This window comes from Gopherus evgoodei, chromosome 1 (assembly GCF_007399415.2).
Source record: "Gopherus evgoodei ecotype Sinaloan lineage chromosome 1, rGopEvg1_v1.p, whole genome shotgun sequence".
Taxonomy (NCBI): Eukaryota; Metazoa; Chordata; order Testudines; family Testudinidae; genus Gopherus; species Gopherus evgoodei.
This window is the reverse complement of record NC_044322.1, coordinates 277267885-277292265: the sequence shown is the minus strand read 5'-3', so window position 1 is coordinate 277292265 and position 24381 is coordinate 277267885. Positions and strand designations below refer to the sequence as shown.

Here is a 24381-nt window from a genome sequence, read left to right as displayed (position 1 = left end):
CACCCTCCTATCCCTCTGACAGAGTTGGTCATCAAAAAGGGGCTGAAAGGACGCATGGCCAGCAGCATCCCCTATACTAGCTCATAAGCACATGGCACCAGAGGGCACTAGAGCTGTCCCGACGGATACCAACTGGGGAAAAATCTCTGGCAGTGGTTTACCTGGCCCACACATCTAATGTGAAATGGTCACGAACACATCTTAAACAACAACAGTTACGGAAAGGTTAGTAACTTTTTTAAGCTCTGTGTAGCTTGTTGGGGTGAACCTACATTTGGTTTACTTGAACTAACTTCATTGAGGTAAAACCTATAGTGCTTGTCTTCATTGAGAGAGCTATCTTGAAGTAAAAATGTGTTTGTCATCACTGCAAAAAGAAAAGTCTGAAACTGCTAGGCAAACATGTTAACAGTACTATGAAATCATCCAATGTAGTAGTAGTTGTAGTAACCTGTCTCTGTACCAAGGGAAGGTAACACAAAGAACGAGCAGTACAATAGCAAAATTCTCTGATTAGAAAGCTAAGAGGACCCTTGAAAACCCAGAGGTGCCCGTTTTGATTTCATGACAATGGCAAAATGAATTCTTTTGTTTTACATTATAGATTGGCTTTTAAAATATTCTTCATATATATATCACAGTATTAAATTTGATGTGGGATAACAGGACCCTGCCTTTTTCCATGCTTACTGTGCTGCCTTATTGAAATTCCTTGGGAGGATTCTGTCGGGATTGCCAATGCTTGTAGAATTCCCCAACGGAGTGAGCAGCAGAGTCAATGTAATTCTTGTCAGATTCAGTATTGCTTGAGTGCAAGTAGGGGGATTGTTTGAAAGTAACCTGAGATTCCCCTCTCTCCCTAAGATGATTTCCACAAAGCTGCCAGCCAGGAAACTATGTAACATTAACCTCAGTTTGAATGTCTAATTACTGAGAACTGCTTTCAAATATTTAGTCTCTTACCTGGGTTGCATTTAATGGTGTTTTTTATGTTCAGCCATATCCAGAAGATCCAGCAGTGTACAAACCACTCTCCCAGGAAGAGCTGCAAAGGATAAAAAATGAAAAGAAACAGAAGCAAAATGAGAGGAAGCAGAAAATATCAGAGAATCGCAAACACCTGGCCAGTGTACGGGTTGTACAGAAGAACCTTGTCTTTGTTGTAGGGCTGTCACAGCGCCTAGCAGATCCAGAGGTAAACAGTTCACATATGCCAGATCTCCCTGTTGCTTAAATATTACCATAATCAAAATGTCTAAAGATCACATCTAGAGTGTGGTATCCTTGTGCTTCACTTGGATGGCAAACTGCATGTTGGTTTTTACTGAATGCCAGATAAAACAATTGTCTAGAAATGGCTGCTCTGATGTGTAGAGTCCCTTCACTTTAAGGGCGTGGATGAAATTCCTCCCACCTTCAAACCTCATCATCTGTTCATTGTTTTTGTTTCTGGTAGTACTAGGTACGCTAACCTTTTTTGGTTTCTTCAACATAAAATGAGCTGAAGGATTTGGATATATAATGAGCTTTACCTGTGCTAGACCCACAGCTGCAGCACCACTTTCCATTGCAAGTGGCTTTTCCCTACTTTTAGAGTGGTGGTGGTGTCCCTCTTAGTCTCATTTGGTCCAGATGCCTGCTGCAGCAGGTGTTCAATTGAATACATGCAACTGGAGGCAAGTGGCAGACACCTTCACATTGAAATAGTTAAGTATTAGCGGATGGGGCCAGGGAATCCCCCTGCTGTTCCACTGATAGATCAGACTGGTAGAAGTACTTCCCAGTATTGCCTCCATTCAGTTGCATTTTCTTATGGCAGCCTTATCTGGGAGGGGAAATAAAATCCAAACGTAGGAAGGGAGATCTAAGCATCTGGGTTAAGTATGGGGACAAAAGAACTGAATTGCCTAAATTGCTGGGCCGTTACCTTTTATCACTCCACTCCTCATTGAAGAGGAGTACAAAATTTTCTGGTTAGTGGAGTGTACCCACCACTTTCTATAATTTTTTGCTTTAATTTTAAAAAGTTTCTAACCTTCATAGCTGCAGAGAACCTTCCAAAAGTGATAAATGTAGTTCTGTCTTCCTGAAACTTCAGATGGTTTTTGAGTACAGATGTGAATTACCAAGGCCCAAATCCTGTCCCCAGTATGCAGTCTTAACTACTGGACTGTGCACTGCAGAATTTCTCTGTGGTTTGACTTGGAGGGAAAGTACCCCCTTTCACTTCTCTCATGCTGTTCCTTAGACGCAGAGCCACTCCATAGTTGCATATCCAGCCTCAGAACTGGATATGCAACTTGCTGCTTCATCTACCTCTACACTTCCTGGGAGAGGGCAGTGGCCAGTGGATTGATACTGCAATTCCCTCTGCAAACTCCATCATTGCACAGGTAGCTACTACACAGCTGAGTGCCTTCTAGTGTGTAGGAGGTGTGCCTCCCTTGCATGAGCTCCCTATATCATGTTCCTCTGCGGAGTGGCACTACATGGATTCTGCTATAAGACAGCCCCTTGCTGTGGGGGAGGGGAAAGCTCTTTAAACTGCTCCAGAGATCATCCTCGCAATTGCAGGTTGAGAAGCCTAACTTCATAGAACCATAGGGTTAGAAGAGGCTACAAGGTTCATCTAGTCTAACCTCCTTACAAGATGCAGGATTTGTTGTGTCTAAACCATCCAAGATAAATGGTTATTCAGCCTCTTTGAAAACTTCCAGGCAAGGAGATTGCACAACTTCTGTAAACAATTGGTTCATTGTCCTACTCTTCTTACAGTTAAGTTTTTCCTGACATTTATTTTAAATCCGCTGTGCTGTAGTTTGAAACCATTGCCTCTTGTCCTGTCATCTGTGGCAACAGAACAACTTTTCTCCATCTTCTTTTATGGCAGCCTTTTAAGTATCTGAGGACCACTGTCATGTCCCTTAATTTCCTCTTTTCTAAACTAAACAGACCTAGTTCCTTCAGCCTTTGCTCATGTGGCTTGCATTCCATCCCTTTGATAATCTTTGTCACTCACCTCTGGAACCCCACTTGAGACCTGCTTCCCATCTGACATTATACCATTAGTAGTTACTCTTTTTGTGGCTGTTTAATCAGTTATGTATCCACTTAACAGTACTTCTACCAAGCCTGCACTTCCCCAGCTTAATTAGGACAATGTCACATGGGACCATGTTAAAAGCCTTGCTAAAATCTAGGTATATTATGTCCACTACATTTCCCCCATCCACCAAACCCATAACATTGTCAGAGAAGGAAATCAAGTTGGTTTGGCATGATTTATTCTTAGTAAATCCATGCTGGCTGCTAGTGAGTATGCCTTCATCCTCCAGGTATTTGCAAATGGAATGTTTTTATACATTTTTCTAGTAGATTCCCAGGTATTGAGGTCAGACTGATTGATCTATAATTCCCTGGCTCCTCCTTTTCCCCCCTTTTAAAGATGGGTACTACGTTAGCCCTTCTCCAGTCTCTTTCAGTACCAGGCAAATAGACTGAAATTTTAGTAAAGACAGAATTATCAGACACAGATGAACATATGTTGGAGAAGAATCAGCACAGAGTTTGTATCAGGAAATCGTGCTTCATCAATCTGTTAGAATTCTTTTGAAGGTGTAAACAAGCATGGGGACAAGCGTGAGCAAGTGAGTATAGTGGTCTTGGACTTGCAAAAAGCCTTTGACAAGATCTCACACCAATGGCTCTTAAGCAAGTAAGCAGTCAGAGAATAAGAGGGAAGATCCTCTCATGGTTCAGTAACTGATTAAAAGATGATAGGAATCAAAGAGTAGGAATAAATAGTCACTTTTCTGGAAAGAGGTAAATAGTGTGGTTCCCCCAAGCACCTGTACTGGAACCTATGCTGTTCAACATATTCATAGATGATCTGGAATAGGGTATGAACAATGAGGTGGCAGAATTTGCAGGCTATTAGAAATTACTCAAGATGGCTAAGTCCCAAAACTGATTGTGAAGAGTTAAAAAGGAGTTTCACAAAATTTTGTCTCAATGTGCCAGGGTCTCCGTAGATGAGTTTTCAAGTCAGCTTTTAAAATTAGCATTAATACAATTGTTTCCTTACTCCAGAAATTACAAAATGTATCTTTAAAACATGGGAAAATATTAGATCAACCTGATCACCCATGGGTTAGCTTTGTGCTCCAGTCAAGTTCTGGGGTAGCTATTACATAATTGTGTGGTATATGCACTGAAGGGGCAACCCTCTGTAGTAGGCATTAGCTGATTATTGCAGGATTTGGATGTCTTGAGTTAGAAAAGGAGCTAGAAGATGCAAGTGAAGATATGCTGAATGCCTGTCATCCTGGCTTTTTGGGGCAGTGTCAATGTTACCAAAATTTAAAAAAAGGAATGTAAATCCTTTTTTTAATTGAAGGTTCTCAGAACAAACATATCTATATGATTTTGTCCTCTCTCATTTTCACTAGTTAAGATCTTAATTGCAAAACTAAGTAAAGGATTAATTTTTTTAATGAATAAGCAATATCATTTGAGTTGCTATTAATTTCCCAATATGTCTGTTTAATTTACTCATTCTTCCTGCAGGTTTTGAAGCGGCCAGAATATTTTGGGAAGTTTGGTAAAATACATAAAGTTGTCATCAACAACAGCACATCATATGCAGGCTCACAGGTAAGCCATGATAGGAGGCTCTTGGGCTTTTGCCGCAATGGTATTGTGGTGGCACTGTTCATGACAGGAGTTATGGGTTCAAGAATAATCTGGGCTACATTTTCCTGATTGAGTGGAGACTAATTATCATGGCAGGTTGTGGGACTGGGGATTGGAGAATTAATACTACAGCAACAAAGTACATAGAGTAATATTGATTGTATCCTTAAATGACTTTGCACATGCAATCCTTGGAAAGTGTCTACAAAATAATGGAGGTGGTGGTAGGAAGAAAGCAAAAGATAAAGAGAATCTTCAGAAAAGCCCTCTGGAATAATATTGTGGTATCTATTTCATTTCCAGCTACCAAGTACTTTAATAAACCATATTTCAATAAGCTTTAACATTTTAACAAATGTTTGAGAGCCTTAAGCTTCCTTTTTTCAGACCTTCACATTTACTATATTTCAAGTAAATGAATTGTTTGATTTAAAATAAATCTAATTTTAAACTTTGTTAAATGTCTAGTTTTGAATTTAGCCAGATAGTAAAGGAATAATTAAAAAAAAGAAAAATTAACCAGAAAGAATTCCACATTGTTAAATTCTTTCTCTAGGGTCCGAGTGCAAGTGCATACGTAACCTACATCCGATCAGAAGATGCTCTCAGAGCCATACAGTGCGTCAATAACGTGGTGGTAGATGGCAGAACACTTAAGGTAGTATTGTTTTGCATTCTGTGATTAGCACATGTAAGGACATTAACATCTAGTGCAGATTCTAAAAATCTGTTTCAGCTATGTTGCTATATTTCACTCAATAAAAACATCCAGTTAGACACGGTATTTATATAAACCAGCAGAGCTGGTCATAGAATCCAAGTGTCTTGAGTTTGAGCTCTTGTGCCCAGTGTTTTTGTGGGAGGGCTCAGAAATGAATAGGGGATTAACTCAGAAAATACTAGCTTGTAATTGAGATTTTTTTTTTCCTTTGGCCCTACCTTTACAAATATGAAAGTAAATCTCTACTCAGCTTTGGTCTGTCCTGCTTTTATTTTATGTGATGAAAATTGATTTTGAAGTGTTCTGATTATCCAGACCCTGGATATCCGAGTCTCTCTCGTGTTACTGATATCCTATTTAGGCCTTATCAAAAAAACTTGTTTTGATGAACTCCAATTTTTATGAAGGTATATTGTCTTCTGAGACCTCTGTTAAATTGAGGAGGATTATTGTGCTTGAAATGTGGCTTCTAGCTTTCTGTGCTTAGCTCAGCTACTCAGTCTCACTTTTTTCTCCTACAGGCATCTTTAGGTACAACAAAATATTGCAGTTATTTCCTAAAGAACATGCAGTGTCCAAAACCTGACTGTATGTATCTACATGAGCTGGGAGACGAAGCAGCCAGTTTCACAAAAGAGGAGATGCAGGTAGATGCGCACAAAAAGGAGGATCCTAAATTGTAGCGTAAATGTCTGTTTTTTTTCCTGTGTATGACTTATATTAAAGTGTAGTGAAGCCAACCTTTAAATATTATCATGGCAAAACTCTTTTTTTTTTTAAACTCAAAAGATATTTAGCCAATTGGGTGCTGGTGGTTTATCAATAAGTGCTATTTTTTACAAGCTCAAAAGGAGTCAGTCCTCCCAAGTATTGGATAGTTAAAGGTTTGTAAGACAATTCATAGACTCTAGGGCTGGAAGGGACCTCGAGAGGTCATCGAGTCCAGTCCTCTGCCCTCATGGCAGGACCAAATATTGTCTAGACCATCCCTGATAGACATTTATCTAACCTACTCTTTAATATCTCCAGAGATGGAGATTCTACAACCTCCCTAGGCAATTTATTCCAGTGTTTAACTACCCTGACAGTTAGGAACTTTTTCCTAATGTCCAACCTAAATCTCCCTTGCTGCAGTTTAAGCCCATTGCTTCTTGCTCTATCATTAGAGGCTAAGGTGAACAAGTTTTCTCCATCCTCCTGATGACACCCTTTTAGATACCTGAAAACTGCTATCATGTCCCCTCTGTCTTCTCTTTTCCAAACTAAATAAACCCAATTCTTTCAGCCTTCTTCATAGGTCATGTTCTCAAGACTTTTAATCATTCTTGTTGCTCTTCTCTGGACCCTCTCCAGTTTCTCCACATCTTTCTTGAAATGCGGTGCCCAGAACTGGACACAATACTCCAGTTGAGGCCTAACCAGCACAGAGTAGAGCAGAAGAATGACTTCTCCTGTCTTGTTTACAACACACCTGTTAATGCATCCCAGAATCATGTTTGCTTTTTTTTGCAACAGTATCACACTGTTGACTCATATTTAGCTTGTGGTCCACTATGACCCCTAGATCTTTCTGCCATACTCCTTCCTAGACAATCTCTTCCCATTCTGTATGTGTGAAACTGATTGTTTCTTCCTAAGTGGAGCACTTTGCATTTGTCTTTATTGAACTTCATCCGGTTTACCTCAGACCATTTCTCCAATTTGTCCAGATCATTTTGAATTTTGACTCTGTCCTCCAAAGCAGTTGCAATCCCTCCCAGTTTGGTATTGTCTGCAAACTTAATAAGCGTACTTTCTATGCCAGCATCTAAGTCGTTGATGAAGATATTGAACAGAGCCGGTCCCAAAACAGACCCCTGCGGAACCCCACTTGTTATACCTTTCCAGCAGGATTAGGAGCCATTAATAACTACTCTCTGAGTACAGTTATCCAGCCAGTTATGCACCCACCTTGTAGTAGCCCCATCTAAATTGTATTTGCTTAGTTTATTGATAAGAATATCATGCGAGACCGTATCAAATGCCTTACTAAAGTCTAGGTATACCACATCCACCGCTTCTCCCTTATCCACAAGGCTCGTTATCCTATCAAAGAAAGCTATCAGATTGGTTTGACATGATTTGTTCTTTACAAATCCATGCTGGCTATTCCCTATCACTTTACCACCTTCCAAGTGTTTGCAGATGATTTCTTTAATTACTTGCTCCATTATCTTCCCTGGCACAGAAGTTAAACTAACTGGTCTGTAGTTTCCTGGGTTGTTTTTTATTTCCCTTTTTATAGATGGGCACTATATTTGCCCTTTTCCAGTCTTCTGGAATCTCTCCCGTCTGCCATGACTTTCCAAAGATAATAGCTAGAGCCTCAGATACGTCCTCTATTAACTCCTTGAGTATTCTAGGATGCATTTCATGCAGGCCCTGGTGACTTGCAGGCATTTAACTTTTCTAAGTTATTTTTAACTTACTCTTTTTATTTTATCTTCTAAACCTACCCCCTTCCCATAAGCATTCACTATGTTAAAGATTCCTTCAGACTTCAGTGAAGACCGAAACAAAAGTCATTAAGCATCTCTGCCATTTCCAAGTTTCCTGTTACTGTTTCTCCCTCCTCACGGAGCAGTGGGCCTACCCTGTCCTTGGTCTTCCTCTTGCTTCTAATGTATTGATAAAAAGTCGTCTTGTTTCCCTTTATTCCCATAGCTAGTTTGAGCTCATTTTGTGCCTTTGCCTTTCTAATCTTGCCTCTACATTCCTGTGTTATTTGCCTATATTCATCCTTTGTAATCTGACCTAGTTTCCATTTTTTATGACTCCTTTTTATTTTATAGGTCATGCAAGATCTTGTGGTTAAGCCAGGGTGGTCTTTTGCCACATTTTCTATCTTTCCTACCCATCGGAATAGCTTGCTTTTGGGCCCTTAATAGTGTCCTTTTGAAAAACTGCCAACTCTCCTCAGTTGTTTTTTCCCTCAGTCTTGATTCCTATGGGACCTTACCTATCAGCTCTCTGAGCTTACCAAAATCCGCCTTCCTGAAATCCATTGTCTACATTTTGCGATACTTCCTTCGACCCTTCCTTAGAATTGCAAATTCTATGATTTCATGATCACTTTCACCCAAGTTCTCTTCTACTTTCAAATTCTCAACGATTGTGGGACTGTTTTTATGAAATCTTAAACAGTTGAATATATTTCCTACTGTGTATCATGAATGGGTGCTAAGCATTTGGAAGAGTATTAAGATGTTATGAGGGTAATTTATTAGAGCGTAATACATCTGTAGGTTAGGATGCATTAACCAAATGTTAAGTTCATGATTATCATGAACTTCTTAGAAAAGTGGTTTTTGTTTAGGGCTTGGAAGGAAAGCATACAGGTTTCTGCTCCTCCCATAATCCAGTAGCTTGACTTTCATGACTGAAGGTGTGGGCTTTGAAGGATTGCCTTTTGAGTATAGATCAAAATAATGTGATGGTGTCATTAAAAACTGAGTATAATTTTTTAAACTTTGCCTGATTTGGAGACTTTAGAGAAGTCTTGTATCACTGAAGAAGTACATAAGGTTTCCAACTCTGATTGGATTGCCTATCATACTTAGTGGAAGTGGGTTGCATAATCAGTATTGTTTGAGTGAGCCTTAGTAAGGTAAATAAAGTAAGGACTGTCTCTCTCCTGGTACTTTTTAGTTTCATATGAAATGATTTAAAATGAGAAACAATATTTCTGCCGTTTTAAAAAATGTAAGGCTAAAGGTTACTTTTTGATTGAGTTGTAATATAGTACAGTATTTCTGGGATGACTTGATATTGTCATGAATAGTTTAATTGTATTTATCTGCATTTTTTTTAACCTTGTTGGGTATAACTGAGGGCTATTTACATGAGTTGGCAATGTGCACCATTGGGGGGGGAGTGATTTGTAAAATGCACTAATGCTTTGCACATTAATTAATCTGTGTAGACCCTGCTGGTGCACACTAGGTTTCCTGGTGCATTTCAGCCTAATGCTGTTTGAAACAGTACTATGTTAAAGTTTACTGGGGAATATTTAGGGTCTACTTGGACTGGTTAGTGCACAACAAGTTTGAGTGTTTTAGAAATCATACCCCATAATATGCATCATTAGACATAACATTTCATGACACTGTGTACAAAATAACTATTAAAGGTATAGTGAACACTTGATACTTGCGTAATGATATAGCTCTAATTTCACAGGAGGTCTTTTTGCTTCTGTTTCTAAAGTGCCTATCATAGTGTCGAGGGTCACTGGGCACAAGTGACTGGGAATTTTAAATTCAAGTTGTTTGTATTTTGCAACTTTAGATTTAATTTAAAATTATTTTAAATATATTTAACTAGCATGTAATATTACATTGTAACCATTCTAACCAAGACTCATACCAAAAACTTCCTTCAAATTTGGACAGCTTTGGTTATTGGACAAGAGAAAAGGCAAAATGTTTTAATGTTTAGTCTAACCCTATTTCAATTGTCACTCTTACGTGCCTTCTCTCAAAAAATAAAGAAAACAGAAAAGCTACTCGGCATTAGATTGAATAAACTTTAAATAAACTGTTCTAATATATTCTAGGAATGCAGAAGGATAGACCTGGATTGAAAGAATTTCATCCCCTTCCTCACTCAGAAGTAGAGTCTGCACAGTATGAATAATTCAGGCATAGCAATCTCCCCAGTTCCTGAAAGCAGCATGCTCGTCTCCCTGTAATTCTTCGCTGTGCAGAAATCCACTTCTGTATTGAACAATCCCCAGTCACACTAACCAGAGTGCTTTTTCTTACCCTATTGACAGCTGCGTGATGCTTTTGAAATAGTCCTTGGAATGCAGAACTGTTTACAACAGCAAAGAAACTCTTTGAAGTTAAGAGACTATCTCTTTCTTCCCTCTAGAGAGCTTAATATACTTTAGGGAGATGTAAAATGCAGACTACACACTTCTCTTGGAAGCTTACTTTATTTGGACTGTACTACAGCAAACGTTTTTGCTTGACCTGGAGAATAAGTCCTAGGAAGGCTTGAGTAAACTGATTTTTCTGCTTTAAAAGGTACCAAAAGAGAGAGAATAATTTTCATATTAAAAAAGAGCAAGCAATTTGGCAAATTCAGCTGGTTGAGTATATCTGGGAGCATAAGCCTCTGACTCCTTGGAATAACCTTTTGACTGCAAAATTGGGAGCCTAAACTTTCTATTAGAGAGCCAAGCAAAGCCTTATAGTTTTGTGCCCCAAGATCTTTCAAATCAGGGAGGGAATATGAACTTCAACTCAGGTTGCATTGAAAACTTTAACTCTTTCCCCAGGCGGGTAAACACCAAGAATATGAACAGAAGCTACTGCAAGAATTATACAAACTAAACCCCAACTTCCTCCAGCTGTCTACGGGTACAGTTGACAAGAACAAAAACAAAGTGACAGCACTGCAGAGGTATGATGTGTAAGTACAGACTCCAGACTGACTGACAAGACTTTCCTTTTAAAGTTATTTCCATTAAAATTCCTGGTCCTCTCTCCCATCTCACCCAATGCTTGCTGTTTAAGATGGAAGATATGGAATGTTCCATCTCAAATTTTTGCTCACATACACATGCAGGATTATGCAGTACTTCATTCTAGTCATAACATATGCTGAATCTTGTTTGATAAATGAAAGGATTCCCCCTTCTTGTATCAGATGGATTTGTGCACATTAACTCCAAACAAGCTGTCATCGTTTTGAAGCAGGTATCAGAAGGGTTTTATTTAATATTTTCACAATTTTTGCAATAACATTAATGCAGTTCAGTGAATATTGTTGAGCAGCAAATTCTTGGTAATTATAGCTAGTGTGGCATTTGCTTTGTGATAAGAGGGCAGTCTCTGCTGTCACGGTGGCTGAAATGTCCAAATATTTGATGTTTTGTATAATATTTAACATACTTCAGTGTTAAGATTTGAACACAGACTAAGGTCTAGTCTACACTAGGAAATTAGGTCCATATAACTGGGTGATTCAGGAGTGTGAAAAATCCACATCTCTGAGCTATGCAATTAAATGGACCTAGCTTCTTGTGTGTAGACAGTGATAGGTTGATGGGTGAATTCTCCTAGTGACCTAGTTGCCACCTCTTGGGGAGGTGAAGAACCTATGATTGCTAGAGAACCCTTCTCATCAGCATAGGTAGCATCTTCACTGAAGCCCTATAGTGGTGCAGCTATGCTGCTGCAGTGTTTTAAGGGCATGGCTACACTTGCAGTCATAGAGTGCTGGGAGTTAAACCAGCCTTTGGAGACGGCAGCAGGAAAAATGCTGTCAAGTGTTTACACTCTTAGCTGGAAGCGCACTGGCATCGTCAAGTTAGCAGCTCTTGCAAGGCCCCAAAGAGCAATACTTTGTGGTAGCTATCCCAGCATGCAAGTGGCTGCAATGTGCTTTTCAAATGAAGGGGATGGGCTGGAGTGCAACAGGGTGTGTGTTGTGTGTATGTGGAGGGGGAGAGAGTGGGATTTGGGGGTCTGAGAGCGTGTCAGCATGCTGTCTTGTAAGTTCAGAAAGCAACAGGACCCGCCCCTCCCCCCGCCCTCATAGCAAGCAGCATTCCTTTGTCCTGGGGCAGATGAGCAGCCAGCTGTCAGAAACAGAACTTTGAAAGGGCATGTTCGCATTCCTACAGCGAGTTCAAAACAATGACAAGAGTGGCCACTTGACTTAAGAGGATTATGGGATGTTTCCAGAGGTCAATCAGAACACAGTAATGCAACACCTCGTTCACACTGGCGCCGCAGCGCTCCAGGGGGAGCGCAGCAAACGTTATTCCACTCACCGAGGTGGAGTACCAGCAGTGCTGTAGCTACAGAGTCAGAGCACTCTACGTGCCTTGCCAGTGTGGATGGGTAGTGAGCTAATACACTTGGAGCTCCTTCATTGCGCTGTAACTCGCAAGCATAGCCAAGCCCTAAGTGTACACAGCCCCTAAAAATCATGGAAATTCAAAGTGAAACAGTTGAACTTTCATCTTTTCTTTTACCTTTGGCTGAGAAACAGGCACCTGGCGTGAAATATCCTTGGCGCTAAATCCTAGCAAACATAAATGGTGGTTAAATATTTGAATTGTAACTTTTTTTCTTTTCATCTGTCTTCCCAATACTGCGTGTTAGATATTTTTCAGCTGTCTACTTTCCAAAAGCCACCTCTTAAGTTTTTTTTCATCCAGTAGTTTACAGCCATACAAGAATATAAATCAAAAGCTAAAACAATTAGCTGGTGTGTTTGCTAAACATCTTAAATTTAAGATGAACAAATGGGAGCTATGAACTATTTTCCATTCAGGAAGGGACTTTCATACTGGGGGTAAACTTTTAAAATGTGCCTTACATTTTATATAGCACTTCTGATTGAGGATCAGATTTCTTTGTGGGCTTGTTCACCCACTACTGAAATGAATTCTGGCAGCAGCACTGTACAACAGTTTATGCAAGAAAATGAAGAAAACCATATCAAAAGGAAACAGCCAGGGGAGTTTGGATAATTACGTTCTGTCTGCCAGCGTTGGACTCTGGCTAAGAGACTAGGATTATCTTTGCCTACTCTTACAGGAAGTGTCATAATCTTTAATGATTGCAAGTGATCGGGATCTCCAGTTTCTCATCTGAAGCACTGACACCTATTGTCATATCTTGAGCCTTTGGCTCAATACTAACTTGGAGGGAAGAATGCAACCAAGTTAACCCAACACACCAACTTTTGCAAGATTTGTGTTGATGGGTTTCACATCCAGGGTCTGAACCAGTCCTGCTTAACTTGAAACCTGATGGGATCCCAGCACAAGATGTTACAGAACAGGAAGTGAAGAATTGCTCGATCTGAAACTGCTGCAGGAATTCAAGTAGTTGGAAAGCAGTTATGAGCATTGGAATCTGGCCTGGTCCCAGAGCTGCCATCCTGGCACTTGTGAAAAATGCCATGAGATACTTTGACTGCAAGTGGACTGAACTTCAGTTTGTCATTCATCTGAAATGTATAACTACAGTGGGAAATGGATTCGGTACTGATGTGGAGTGGTGGACAGTATTGTCTGGATTGCCAGTGTCCTTTCAGCAGTGAGGAAGTTGGAGATCTTCATTCAAATATTAATCAGACATGACCATATGTAGTTTGAGAGCTGATTAAATTATAGACTAATCATATTTAAATAGCTAACCCCTTCACAATTTTCTACTTATAAACAGCTTCTCATTTGTCTGATTCTTTGATATGCTACTGTCTTTCTCCTGTTAGATTCTACATCTGAATCAACAATTTCACAATCATTCTCTTGACTGTCTGGTGTTAGGATTTCACTGAGGGATCAAGCAGAAGCTGAGCTGTGAGAAATGTGTTCAAATGTAAGCCTGCAGTAATAGTAGAGAACATAATTACTAGGCAAAAACTCTTTGTATAAACGTTTTCTTTTTCCAAGTTTGTTCCAGTGTGGAAGTCCCTCTTCACGCTATTTTTCCTCCTCATTTGTGTGAAAGGCAAATGCTGTAATTTCCACCTGTGTGGGGGTGTGTATGTAAAAAGTACCTATAGGCACAGCATTCCTTAGTTATACAGTAGAGGTAATGACGATTGTATTCATTTAAAATATGGGATGCTGATAGTGGGTTGATTTTAAACAGTTCTGGCCCTCATTTTTTCTTCCTCCGCTTTCCTCAAACTTGTTTTTAATGGGCCAAAATGATTGATGCTTTCTTGTAACACTAAAGATGTTTGTCACTAGCACCTAGGGTATGGGATTCTTGCTGGAGAACAGCTCTTTATAAGCATTTAGCTTTCATGAGCACTTTAAAACATTTTGTTTTCACAGGAAAGTCTATGCTATGATTTTACATATTTTGGGATCCGTTAACCCATTAGACCTTTTTTTGGAGGGAGAGGAAGGAGGAAATGCCCATTGCAGTCTGAAGTCGCATCTACACTAGAATTAATTTGAAGTTTTGTCTGGGTTAAAAATTAGTCTCTTGCATCAGGATAGAATGGTAAATAGGGCAAAAAGAAAATTTTTAATCATGACATGAGATGTAATATAAATTGATTCTCAATTTGGCGAGAGGGAGTTGATAGGGTGCTGTATTTAACCGCTTCTCTCAAAGGTGTAGAGATCTAAGATGAGTTTTAGGTCAAATCTTTCATTTGTGCATAACTTAAATGTACATAGGAGTTGACCCACAAAGAGAACAGTAGATGGAGACAAAATAGCAAATCTTGCAATATCTGAGGTGTGGGGACAGCCAGAATTATAATGAAATATTGAGGCTAAATAGGAATTTGGAAGACAGTGCTGTAGCTAAAGAGCCATAGGAATCTTCCTGATCTCAGTTAAGAACTTGTTAAATCCACCTGTATGTGTGGAATGAATGCTTGGGCATGCAGTAAGTCTGTTATACTTTTGAACAGAAAGTAGGTGTATAAGACTCGGCTTTTAGTGTATGCCTTTTTACAACGAAGCACTTGCACACTGTGCAATCGCTTGCCTCCAATAGGATGCTGTTTTCTAAAGTGGATAGGAAAGAACAATAGGAAAAAATGAAGGGGGTCAGAAATGAATAGGTTTTGTGTTGTGGTATTAGCTGATATTTATTAGATAAATGTACTTTTACAAATAGACACATGGAAACTGGCTGAAGTGTTGTCTAATGATGTAATTCCCTGCAGCAGTAAATAACTTCCACTTTGACTACTCACTCTGAAGTCATTCTTCCGGATCAGATACATTTCATGGAGTGAACTCTACTTTTGTTTTGTAGAGGAAATGATACAGGTTTTAGATTAAAAGAAGTGAACTGGGCAGTAACTTGGATAGATTGCTTTAAAGTGTGCTGGAGTGGCTAATTTCATGGTCTAATGATGGTGCTGTGGACCATCAGGCAGGCAACCAAATTCAATTGCAGCTCTCTCAGGCCAGCCTGGGAAAATCCTCAGGGATATGGTGGGATGTGGAAGATTTTCAGGGGAAAAAAAAACATCAGTTTATAAAACTACTAAATACTTCTGGGATACAGTGAAGAGAAGCTTTAACTGAGAGCAAGCCCATGGGTTTTTGTACTGGAAGCTGTGTAAATGGATATTTTACAGTTGAGCAAGTTTGGACTCCAATGTAGGCAGTCCAATTATCTAATCAGTGGGCAGAACTGTTTCCTTCAATCTCCTCTCTTGAGGAGCCTTTTTTACCCATTGGCATTAAAATCTAGTTGAAAGATATGCCCAGATAATTCCATTCCTATGGACTGTCTGGTACAAGGATTAATTTCCGCAGTGTTTAAATTTTTTTAGAACACTTTCTTCATAACTTGAACTCTTCTTTTTTTCACTCTTGCCTTTTTCCAGACCCAACAGTAATAACAAAGATGCCTGGCCATCATTACAGAGTTCAAGTAAATCAGCCAACGGTTTAACAATGGAACACAGGAAAACGCCTCCTATATTAGAAAATGGCACAGACCCAGAACACATGACTCCAGATGGTCCAGACTCAGATTTCGGGTAATTGTGCTGCCTTTTATACTTTAGCTAGCTTGCTTTCTCTCTCACTTAATGGTGTGGAGGGATGGTTCTCCAGCCTCTCTGGTTGGAGAGCTGGATTCAAAATTTCATTAGGTCACATACAGAAACTAGTTTGGGCTCAGCCTAGCCTCTACCCCATGTCAAAAACACTGCATGTGTGACAGTTTGGGAAAATCCTAGAGCTAAGATAATAGGTGATGGTGCAAGTAAGGATTGAGGTGAATTGGCAGCACTACAGTTACGGGAAGCTTGTGTAGAAGCTTCCCACACTAAGCATGTCCTAGCCAGGGATAAGTCCCCCACATTTATGAACAACTTCAAAAGTTCTTCAAGAAAAGTATAATTCTTGTAGTGCATTAGGAGGCTTTTAGTTGATGGCTTTTGAAAAGTTGGCTTATGATGGCCCAAAAGGTAAAAAATTGTAATACTACCATCTCTTCACCTTGATGTGTTCTAGGAACTTAGTCACAATATTCAGGGTTTCTTGTGTTTTTGTACACTAGCATGAATGGCAGGGCACCACAGTTTGCTGAAATTCCTTTGTGCCAAGGAGTCTCATCCACTTGGTTGACAGTTTCCCGACATACTGTTATACGGGTCTCTGAATTTCTTTATAGTACTATTGGTATCCACTTCCATCATAAACATTGTTGGGCAGATTGTGCTACATCTTGCAATCATATCACCACAGGCTGTGATTCCATTAGATCTCTTGGGCTAAACTGGGTTGGGCTAATGCAAGTTTTAAAAGGGAGAAGACAAAAGGAAAACCCGAATATCACAGATGTAATGGTGGTGATTCAGCAGCTATTCTTCCTTTTTGGGTCAGCATTGAATCAAACCTTAGCATAAGAGAAATTTCACTTTTGAAGGTCACACCTTTTGGTTGAGATGTAAGAGGAGTCATTCTCATTTGTGTTCAGAAATCCTATGGTGCTTCACCCAAGAGTAGGAGTGTTAACAAAGTGTCTTGGGCAAATTCCAATTAGGTAATTTAGCTTCTAAAATTTCCCCTCTAGTTTCAGTTAACTCTGATATTCTTCACTTCCAGTCGTTTATTGCTGTGTGCAGCTAAACAGTTGCTAAGTTTCACTCCAGCGGTGGCTGAATTTCAGCAGTGGACAAGCATATTATAGGCTGTGCTGGGATCTTTCTGAATGGAATTCACTATATAAGCAAAATTATTAAAATATAAGGATTCATTGATAGTTTTGTTTGTTGATGGGGTTGTAACTATAGCTTGTAAAACTTGTTCACTTAAAGACCCTTTGTATAGATCTCAAGTATAATCTGTTTTGCTTCTCAGCAATTGGATTGTCATAAACGATCACATACTTGCTTCAGGATGCAGCAATACTATTATTGTCAATGTCTTTGTAGGGCTGAACATCATTTAAGCATTTTTTTTTGGCCAAGAACTGAATACTTAGGACATGGCTACATAAGGACATGCAGGAATGTTAATTTGAATTAACTAAAGGTGTGAATGTGAAGTGGATTAGTTAAAACCACATTAAATCCCTGTGTGGATACTGCTGTTCAGAATTAATGGCCTTAATTTGGTTTAGTTTAATTCACTTCAAAGTTAATTAAGATAGTGAAATAAGGCTACTGTAGTTAATTTGGATGAATTTTCCACGTCTTTGTGTAGACAAGCTTTTAGTGAAGTTTGCAACAGAATTCTTGTGCTGTAGATATGCATTAGCCTTTGTCATAAATCTCTGTTCAAAACATAAATAGGATAAGTTATTCTTACAGAACTTGATTTTGCTTGAGATGAGCAAGAAATAATTAAGTGGACTACCTTGGAATAGGCATCTTCTACATATCTGTTCCTATGTGATTTTTGTCCTTCTAAATTATTTTAAAGTAGTTAAGGCCCAATTCTAATCTCTGGTGTAAGGTTTAACCAATGTGCTTAAGCACAGCAGTTGCCTTTACCCAAGTCCTGTGCTCTCTGATTAATTTTTAATTTAATTCTGATCTCTTAATTGATGGTGTTTTCTGGCTAGCCAAATGGCCTGGTACAATAATAGGTGTCCTGCTGCTGTGAAGTTTGGGCATTTTAACAACTGGCTGGGGTCTAGATGGCTGCACCTAAGTAAAATAACTCAACGTTAATATGAATTACTTTTGCACCAAATACAGTGTTTGTAATTTGACCTGTATTGAACTGTGGCTTTCTAATAAAAATATAATATTCTAAAGTTCTTCATGTTACTTTTGATATTCTTTCTCTGCAGAGGCAATCATTTGGGTCTGTACAGTCTGACACTTGTACAAGCCTCTGCTATGCTAGGAGTAGATATACTATATTTGTGGTCATAGCCTGAATTTATGGGACTTTTGCATCTGGACCTACACTGATTCCCTAAGCTAGCATGGAATTCAGAGCACTTCGGACTGCTCCTGAATGGCTGTCAGAATCTTTTAGAATGGCTGCAGTGATTCTGAGGTGGCATTTTTGTCCTTTTCTCTTTGTTTTTCATTTTTTCTCTGCATTTATCTTCTGTTTTTAGACCTTGCCTCTTCTCAGATTTTCTGAGTCTGCAGACTTAACTCCCTCTCCACCTTAGTAGTTGTCCAGGTCCAAGTTGAAAGACCAGTGACGAGCCATTCTGGGAAGTTGAACTGCCACTGCCTTGTCTATATCTTTCTCTAGATGAAGGATGTCAGTCTTCAAGGCAGTTAATCTCATACCTCTTATAAGCATGAAATACACATTAGGGACAGGGGGAACTAAGTTCTTTGTGCATCTCAGTAACAAACCCATGGTACTAAAAATTTTTTGTACAGAATTGAAGGATAACAAATTTGGGATTGCAGATGGACCATTGGCTGCTCAGTAGAACAATGCACAAGCAGAATAGAGTGTATGAAATACACCTCTATGGCTATAAACTAAAACTTGGCAAATGGTAGAATTGGAACACTTCTGATTTAAGAAGTCGTCAAACAATAGGTGGACTTTCCTTCATAATCTCTTGAAATTAGTTTTGAGCAATTTCTGTTCTAAGTGTTTATACCACAAAATAAACCAGCTTCTTATGTTCACTTTGGTTATTCTGATGTTTGCATATATCTTACTTGATTTTTTTTTCCCTCGCCATCCCTTTCTCCAGCCCTATCGACAAACCTTCAGACGCTCTCAGTATAGGAAATGGTGACAACTCACAGCAGGTATGGCCTGAAAGCGAACATTATGTAAATGTGAATTGTATTTGTTTGTTTGATGTTCAGTTGCAACCTTTATTTTGAAAGAGACGTATTTTTTTGTGAAATATCAGTGTGGCATGTTAGTTTCTTTTGATAACGGTCGACTAATTTTAAATGTCTTTTGATCAAAAAATGGGCTGCATCAGGCTGATTTGTTTGACATTTAAACTCTGTGCTCACAGAAGTAATCTTAATTTAATCTGAATTTTTCTAGTCTTCAGACTGAATTTTAAAATGTTTTATTAATAAGGAATGACTAAGTCTAAGGATACATATCTTATTCTGTTGTATTTTTTTCTCCCCTGCCACCAGATAACAAACAGTGACACACCTTCACCACCACCTGGTTTATCAAAACCCAATCCAGTCATACCCATCAGTTCATCCAATCACAGTGCGCGGTCTCCTTTTGAAGGGGCTGTAACAGAGTCACAGTCGCTGTTCTCGGACAACTTCCGGCACCCCAACCCCATCCCAAGCGGGCTCCCTCCATTCCCCAGCTCTTCACAGACTTCTAATGACTGGCCCACAGCACCAGAACCACAGAGCCTCTTCACATCAGGTATGAAAGCCTGGTTAAGGTATTGGAAGTCACTTATGTTTGAAGTTTATGCCTCTTTATTTTTTTCTCACCATTATTTTAATTACATTTGAGAGTCAACTAAATGCATGTTTACTTAATTCTTATCAAGAAATCACTCTTCCCAGCATACCAGCTGCTTGTTGGAGTTATCAGAGCATCTAGTGCAGTAGTATTCATGTCTGCTTTAAATGCTAAAAATACAATTTATTACAGATCTTAGTGCTGAAAGCATGTTGTTCAAAATGTTTTGCTTAAAATAATAGAACAACACAGAGAGGTAGGAGCAATATATACCAAAAGCCATATTCATATTATAATCTGAAGATCCAGCATGCACAGGTTTGTAATTATATTTAGTGAAGTAGTTATGACAGAATTTTTGGCTGATGGTTATGCAAGCTAGCTTAGTCTTCATCTTTTTTGGCCAGTGTTTGACTACACAATCATGGGCCAGCTGCAGCCACTGAGAGGTAACTACATTGCATAGATGTCAAGTATCAGAGGGGTAGCCGTGTTAGTATGGATCTGTAAAAGCAGAAAAGAATCCTGTGGCACCTTATAGACTAACAGACGTTTTGGAGCAGATGCACTGAGGAAGTGGGTATTCACCCACGAAAACTCATGCTCCAAAACGTCTGTTAGTCTATAAGGTGCCACAGGATTCTTTGCTGCTATTGCATAGATGGTTTCTTTTAGAATATCCATTCACAGGAATGGGATGTTGTGCTGTATCAAGTACATGAACTGAAATTAGACATACTCTGTGGTGATAACAAGTATCTAGTGGTTAATGGCACATAGATGTTCCATAGGAACCTGCAAGATATTTTAAATAATTCTGCCTCGTAGATATCTTTCATTTACCAGGCAGTGTATTACCAAACATGTTTGTTCAAGATCAAAATGCTTTTTGCTTGAGTTAATGCATTTTTCAATTCAGGTAGAGAATAAAACATGATCATCCTGTTTTGTCATCAAAATTCATACTAAGAAAATGATAGGTATTGGAGATTGATCATGTAAGGAATAAGCAACAGTGGTGGGTGAACTCCCAGGCAACATAGATCTGGTTTCCACTTCTGTCATTTGTGCTTTATGGATTGTTGCCACTTAAATTTAAGGTTATGTCTAAACTGTGGATCTTGCAGCAGCACAGCTCTATCACTATTGCTCTGCCACTGTAAAGTCACCAGTGTAGCTGCTCTTTCCTGGCAGGAGAGCGCTCTCCTGCTGGCATAATTAAGCCACCCCCAGCGAGTGCTGTTAGCTATGTTGGCAGGAAAACCTCTCCTGCCGACATAGCACTGTCCACACCAACACTTTTTGTCTATAAAACTTATGTCAGTCAAGGGTGTGGAAAAAAACAAAATTTAACTGACAAAAATGGTAGTGTAGACAAAGCCTAAATGTGGAATATCTACTTTCCTCATGCTTAGTGTGTCTCTAATTCTCATATTGGGGACAGAAGTGGAAGTTGAGGTTCTAGTCTTCTGAGAACTGATGCACAGAGCAATTTCCGTAATTTTCTCCACTCTTCTCATAATGATGTGTACTCCTCTAAGCAGTTGTTTCCAGCTTCTCCCTCCCAACAGAGGGAGACCATGCAAATGCTCATTTGTGATACTGCCTTATAGAAGGGGACTTGCTGGCTCAGAATCTGTCTCCAGCATGTTGTCTGTTATACTTTCCCCAAAAACTGAATGACCGCTTCCAATGTTCAGAGACTATGAATTTAATATTTTTAAAACATGTATAAACAGTAAGATGAACTAGATATACACAAAGGAAATGAAAACGCGAAGAAGAGTTTTTGGTTACTTGTGTCCACAGCAGTGCTTCAAAGCACTTATCAAAATGTACAGTACAGCTATTTTTCTTCAACTTCCCTTGTCAAGGTGCATATTTTACTCATTCATGTAATTTGGTTTTGTTTATACTCTGCAAGATATTTCCCAGTGTTGCTCAGAAGTCATCAGTACTTGTTTTCAGAAGTACCAGAAGCGAAATATTTTCCCCTCCTACAAAATTGTTACATATCAGCCCTGAAATACATTAGAACTGAAAGCAGACTATTGAATTTAACAGCACCTTTATTTAATAAGACTAAGGGATTTTCACTTTGTCACTCTGACTAATGCATTTTTCAGTGGAAAACTTTTACTAGTAAAAACTCAAACAATATTGTGTTCAAGCACCGGTTTAGTCATCCTATATTTCTGTTCTTTGCTCTTACCAAATAAATATCTTCAGTAAGGGCTTTCATTTTTTGCATGTCAGACCTGTTTCTGCTGTATCCTGCAGTGAAATCAGTCCTGTCTGTAATATCTCAAATCATCCCAAATTCCTAGTTAGTTTGTAGAGGGGTGAGATAGAAAGATAAGATGGGCTGTGAAAGTGAAAGCACTTGTTCAAATACCAAATGTTTTTGGAGCAATGTCATAAAAATGTATGAATATGAAAGGTGACTGGATGTTGACGTTTAATAGTACTGGATCTGAAAACTGCAGAAATATTAAAGACTAAAGAGGTGAGATTAGTTCAGATGTTAAATTTCATCCCTCTTCTCCTCCAACAGAAACCATCCCAGTATCCTCCTCTACAGACTGGCAAGCGGCATTTGGGTTTGGCTCCTCCAAACAGCAAGAGGATGACTTAGGGTTTGACCCCTTTGATATCACCCGCAAAGCCTTAGCAGACCTGATTGAGAAGGAACTGTCAGTCCAAGACCAGCCTTCCCTCTCACCCACATCTCTTCAGAACCCTTCCCTGCACACTACAACCGCCAAAGGGTCAGGGTCTGGATTCCTGCATCCTGCTGCGCCCTCAAATGCCAACTCTCTCAGTAGCACCTTTCCAGTCTTGCCACAGAGGTTCCCGCAGTTTCAACAGCACCGAGCAGTTTACAACTCCTTCAGTTTTCCAGGCCAAGCAGCTCGCTATCCTTGGATGGCCTTCCCACGCAATAGCATCATGCACTTGAACCACACAGCAAATCCCACCTCAAATAGTAATTTCTTGGACTTGACTCTCCCGCCACAACACAGCACAGGTCTGGGAGGGATCCCTATATCAGGTAGGTGAACCAAGGCAACCATGAACGTATCACCTGATTCATGCCTTCAGCTTCTCTGGGCCAGGGTGGGAGGAGGGGGATAGCCAGCTACCAGTGCTAGACTGCTTCTGTGATTGTCATCCTGGGATTCTTCTGGGGCCCTTTGTTTGTTAAAACATTGTTTTAAATGGGCCCTCTTTGATTTTTTTTGGAAGGTTTAATTGGATGTTTAGCCTTGTAACATTGAGCTTTATAAGGAAGGTGGAGTATCTTGTGCCCAATTATTTCATTTGAAAAGAGAGTGATATTTCAGTTCTTCAATCTTGCCAAGGTCTGGCTTTCCATGAAAACTTAAAAGGAAGAGTAGGCCTTGGAATTCCAGTCAGACTCTAGTATCAACATGCAGGTGCTAATCCCATGTTTTAAAAAGATATGCAAAAATTATTTGCAAGCATTAAAGGATCAAGCCACCGGCCAGCTGTCTTGGCTAGATTGTTCCCTTCCACATACAAGCAAAACAAACTGCATATTTAACAGTCCATGCCATTTATTTCTGCACTCCAAATGGTTTTAATGTTTTACATGCAATCTTTGATGTCCTAAGAGAAAACAGGCCAGTTCTGGACCATGGCTGGATTGGTGGGTTATTGCAACAACACATTGTGACTAGAGGGCTAAATAGCCAGAACATTGGTCTGGTTCACTTCTGGGATTTGAAGCTCATCCTGTACTCCCAAGCTGCCTTTAATAATTTGGCCTCAACAGGTGTTTTCCAGGAAAAATATATTTATATGGAATTTTGTTTTCAAGATGACTAGCAATTTAAGGAAGAAAAAGTCTCCTAAGCCATTTGCAGTCATGGGTTGAGGAAAGCTGCTCTGAGACATTGCCACTATTTTCTTTGAGCATTTTGGAGAAATATGTTGCAACTTCTGAAGTGTAAGAACAGTAGGACAATGAAACAAACAGCCTAGGGAGGTTGTGGAAGCTCCTTCACTGGAGGTTTTCAAAAGGATGCTTGATAGCCATCTGTCTTGGATGGTTTAGACTAGTGATTCTCAAACTTTTTTTCCCCTGGACCCCTTGAAAATTGCTGAGGGTCTCCATGGGCCACTTAATGATTTTTCCAAATGTTGTTTATACCATAAGCTAATTATTGTAAAGTGCTTTGGATAAAAGCACTATATAAAAAACACTTAATTGTTTTTGATCTACAAATAGAAGCACACACCTCATATTTTAATATCAGTAGTCTTACCTTTCTAATGCGATGGATGTGCCCTCTCTCCTCCGCCGCAGCAGACCCTGATTTGGGGCTGGGAATGGGGAGGGGTCTCTCCCTTGCTGCTGCTGCTGCTGCAGCCCCTGCTGGGGAGGAGGGTGATCTCTCCCTCTCTTCCCTGCTGCCACAGCCCTGAGCTGGGGAAAGTAGTCTTTAGCCACCACAGCCCTGCATGTCTCAAATTACCCCATTCCCTCTTCTCACTCCACTGCACCCTCCCACCTACTCCGTATTCTCCCCCGCCCCTAAGGCCTCCACCTCACCTTACATGTGCATCTTCTCCAGGGTCCAGG

General features: G+C 39.7%; 1 protein-coding gene across 9 annotated transcripts in view; it reads left to right on the top strand.

Moving 5' to 3' along the window:
- Positions 1-24381, top strand: part of CNOT4 (CCR4-NOT transcription complex subunit 4) — a 125338-nt gene that overhangs the window by 73342 nt on the left and 27615 nt on the right. For 4 of the 9 annotated variants that reach the window (XM_030548438.1, XM_030548431.1, XM_030548432.1 and 1 more), the window contains 9 exons: positions 998-1195; positions 4567-4653; positions 5249-5350; positions 5935-6060; positions 10734-10867; positions 15779-15934; positions 19078-19135; positions 19484-19733; positions 22330-22827. In XM_030548438.1, coding sequence (XP_030404298.1) covers positions 998-1195; positions 4567-4653; positions 5249-5350; positions 5935-6060; positions 10734-10867; positions 15779-15934; positions 19078-19135; positions 19484-19733; positions 22330-22827 — 1609 coding nt within the window. The remainder of the gene's footprint in view (positions 1-997; positions 1196-4566; positions 4654-5248; positions 5351-5934; positions 6061-10733; positions 10868-15778; positions 15935-19077; positions 19136-19483; positions 19734-22329; positions 22828-24381) is intronic. The other 5 variants (XM_030548440.1, XM_030548436.1, XM_030548439.1 and 2 more) reach the window with 3 other exon arrangements.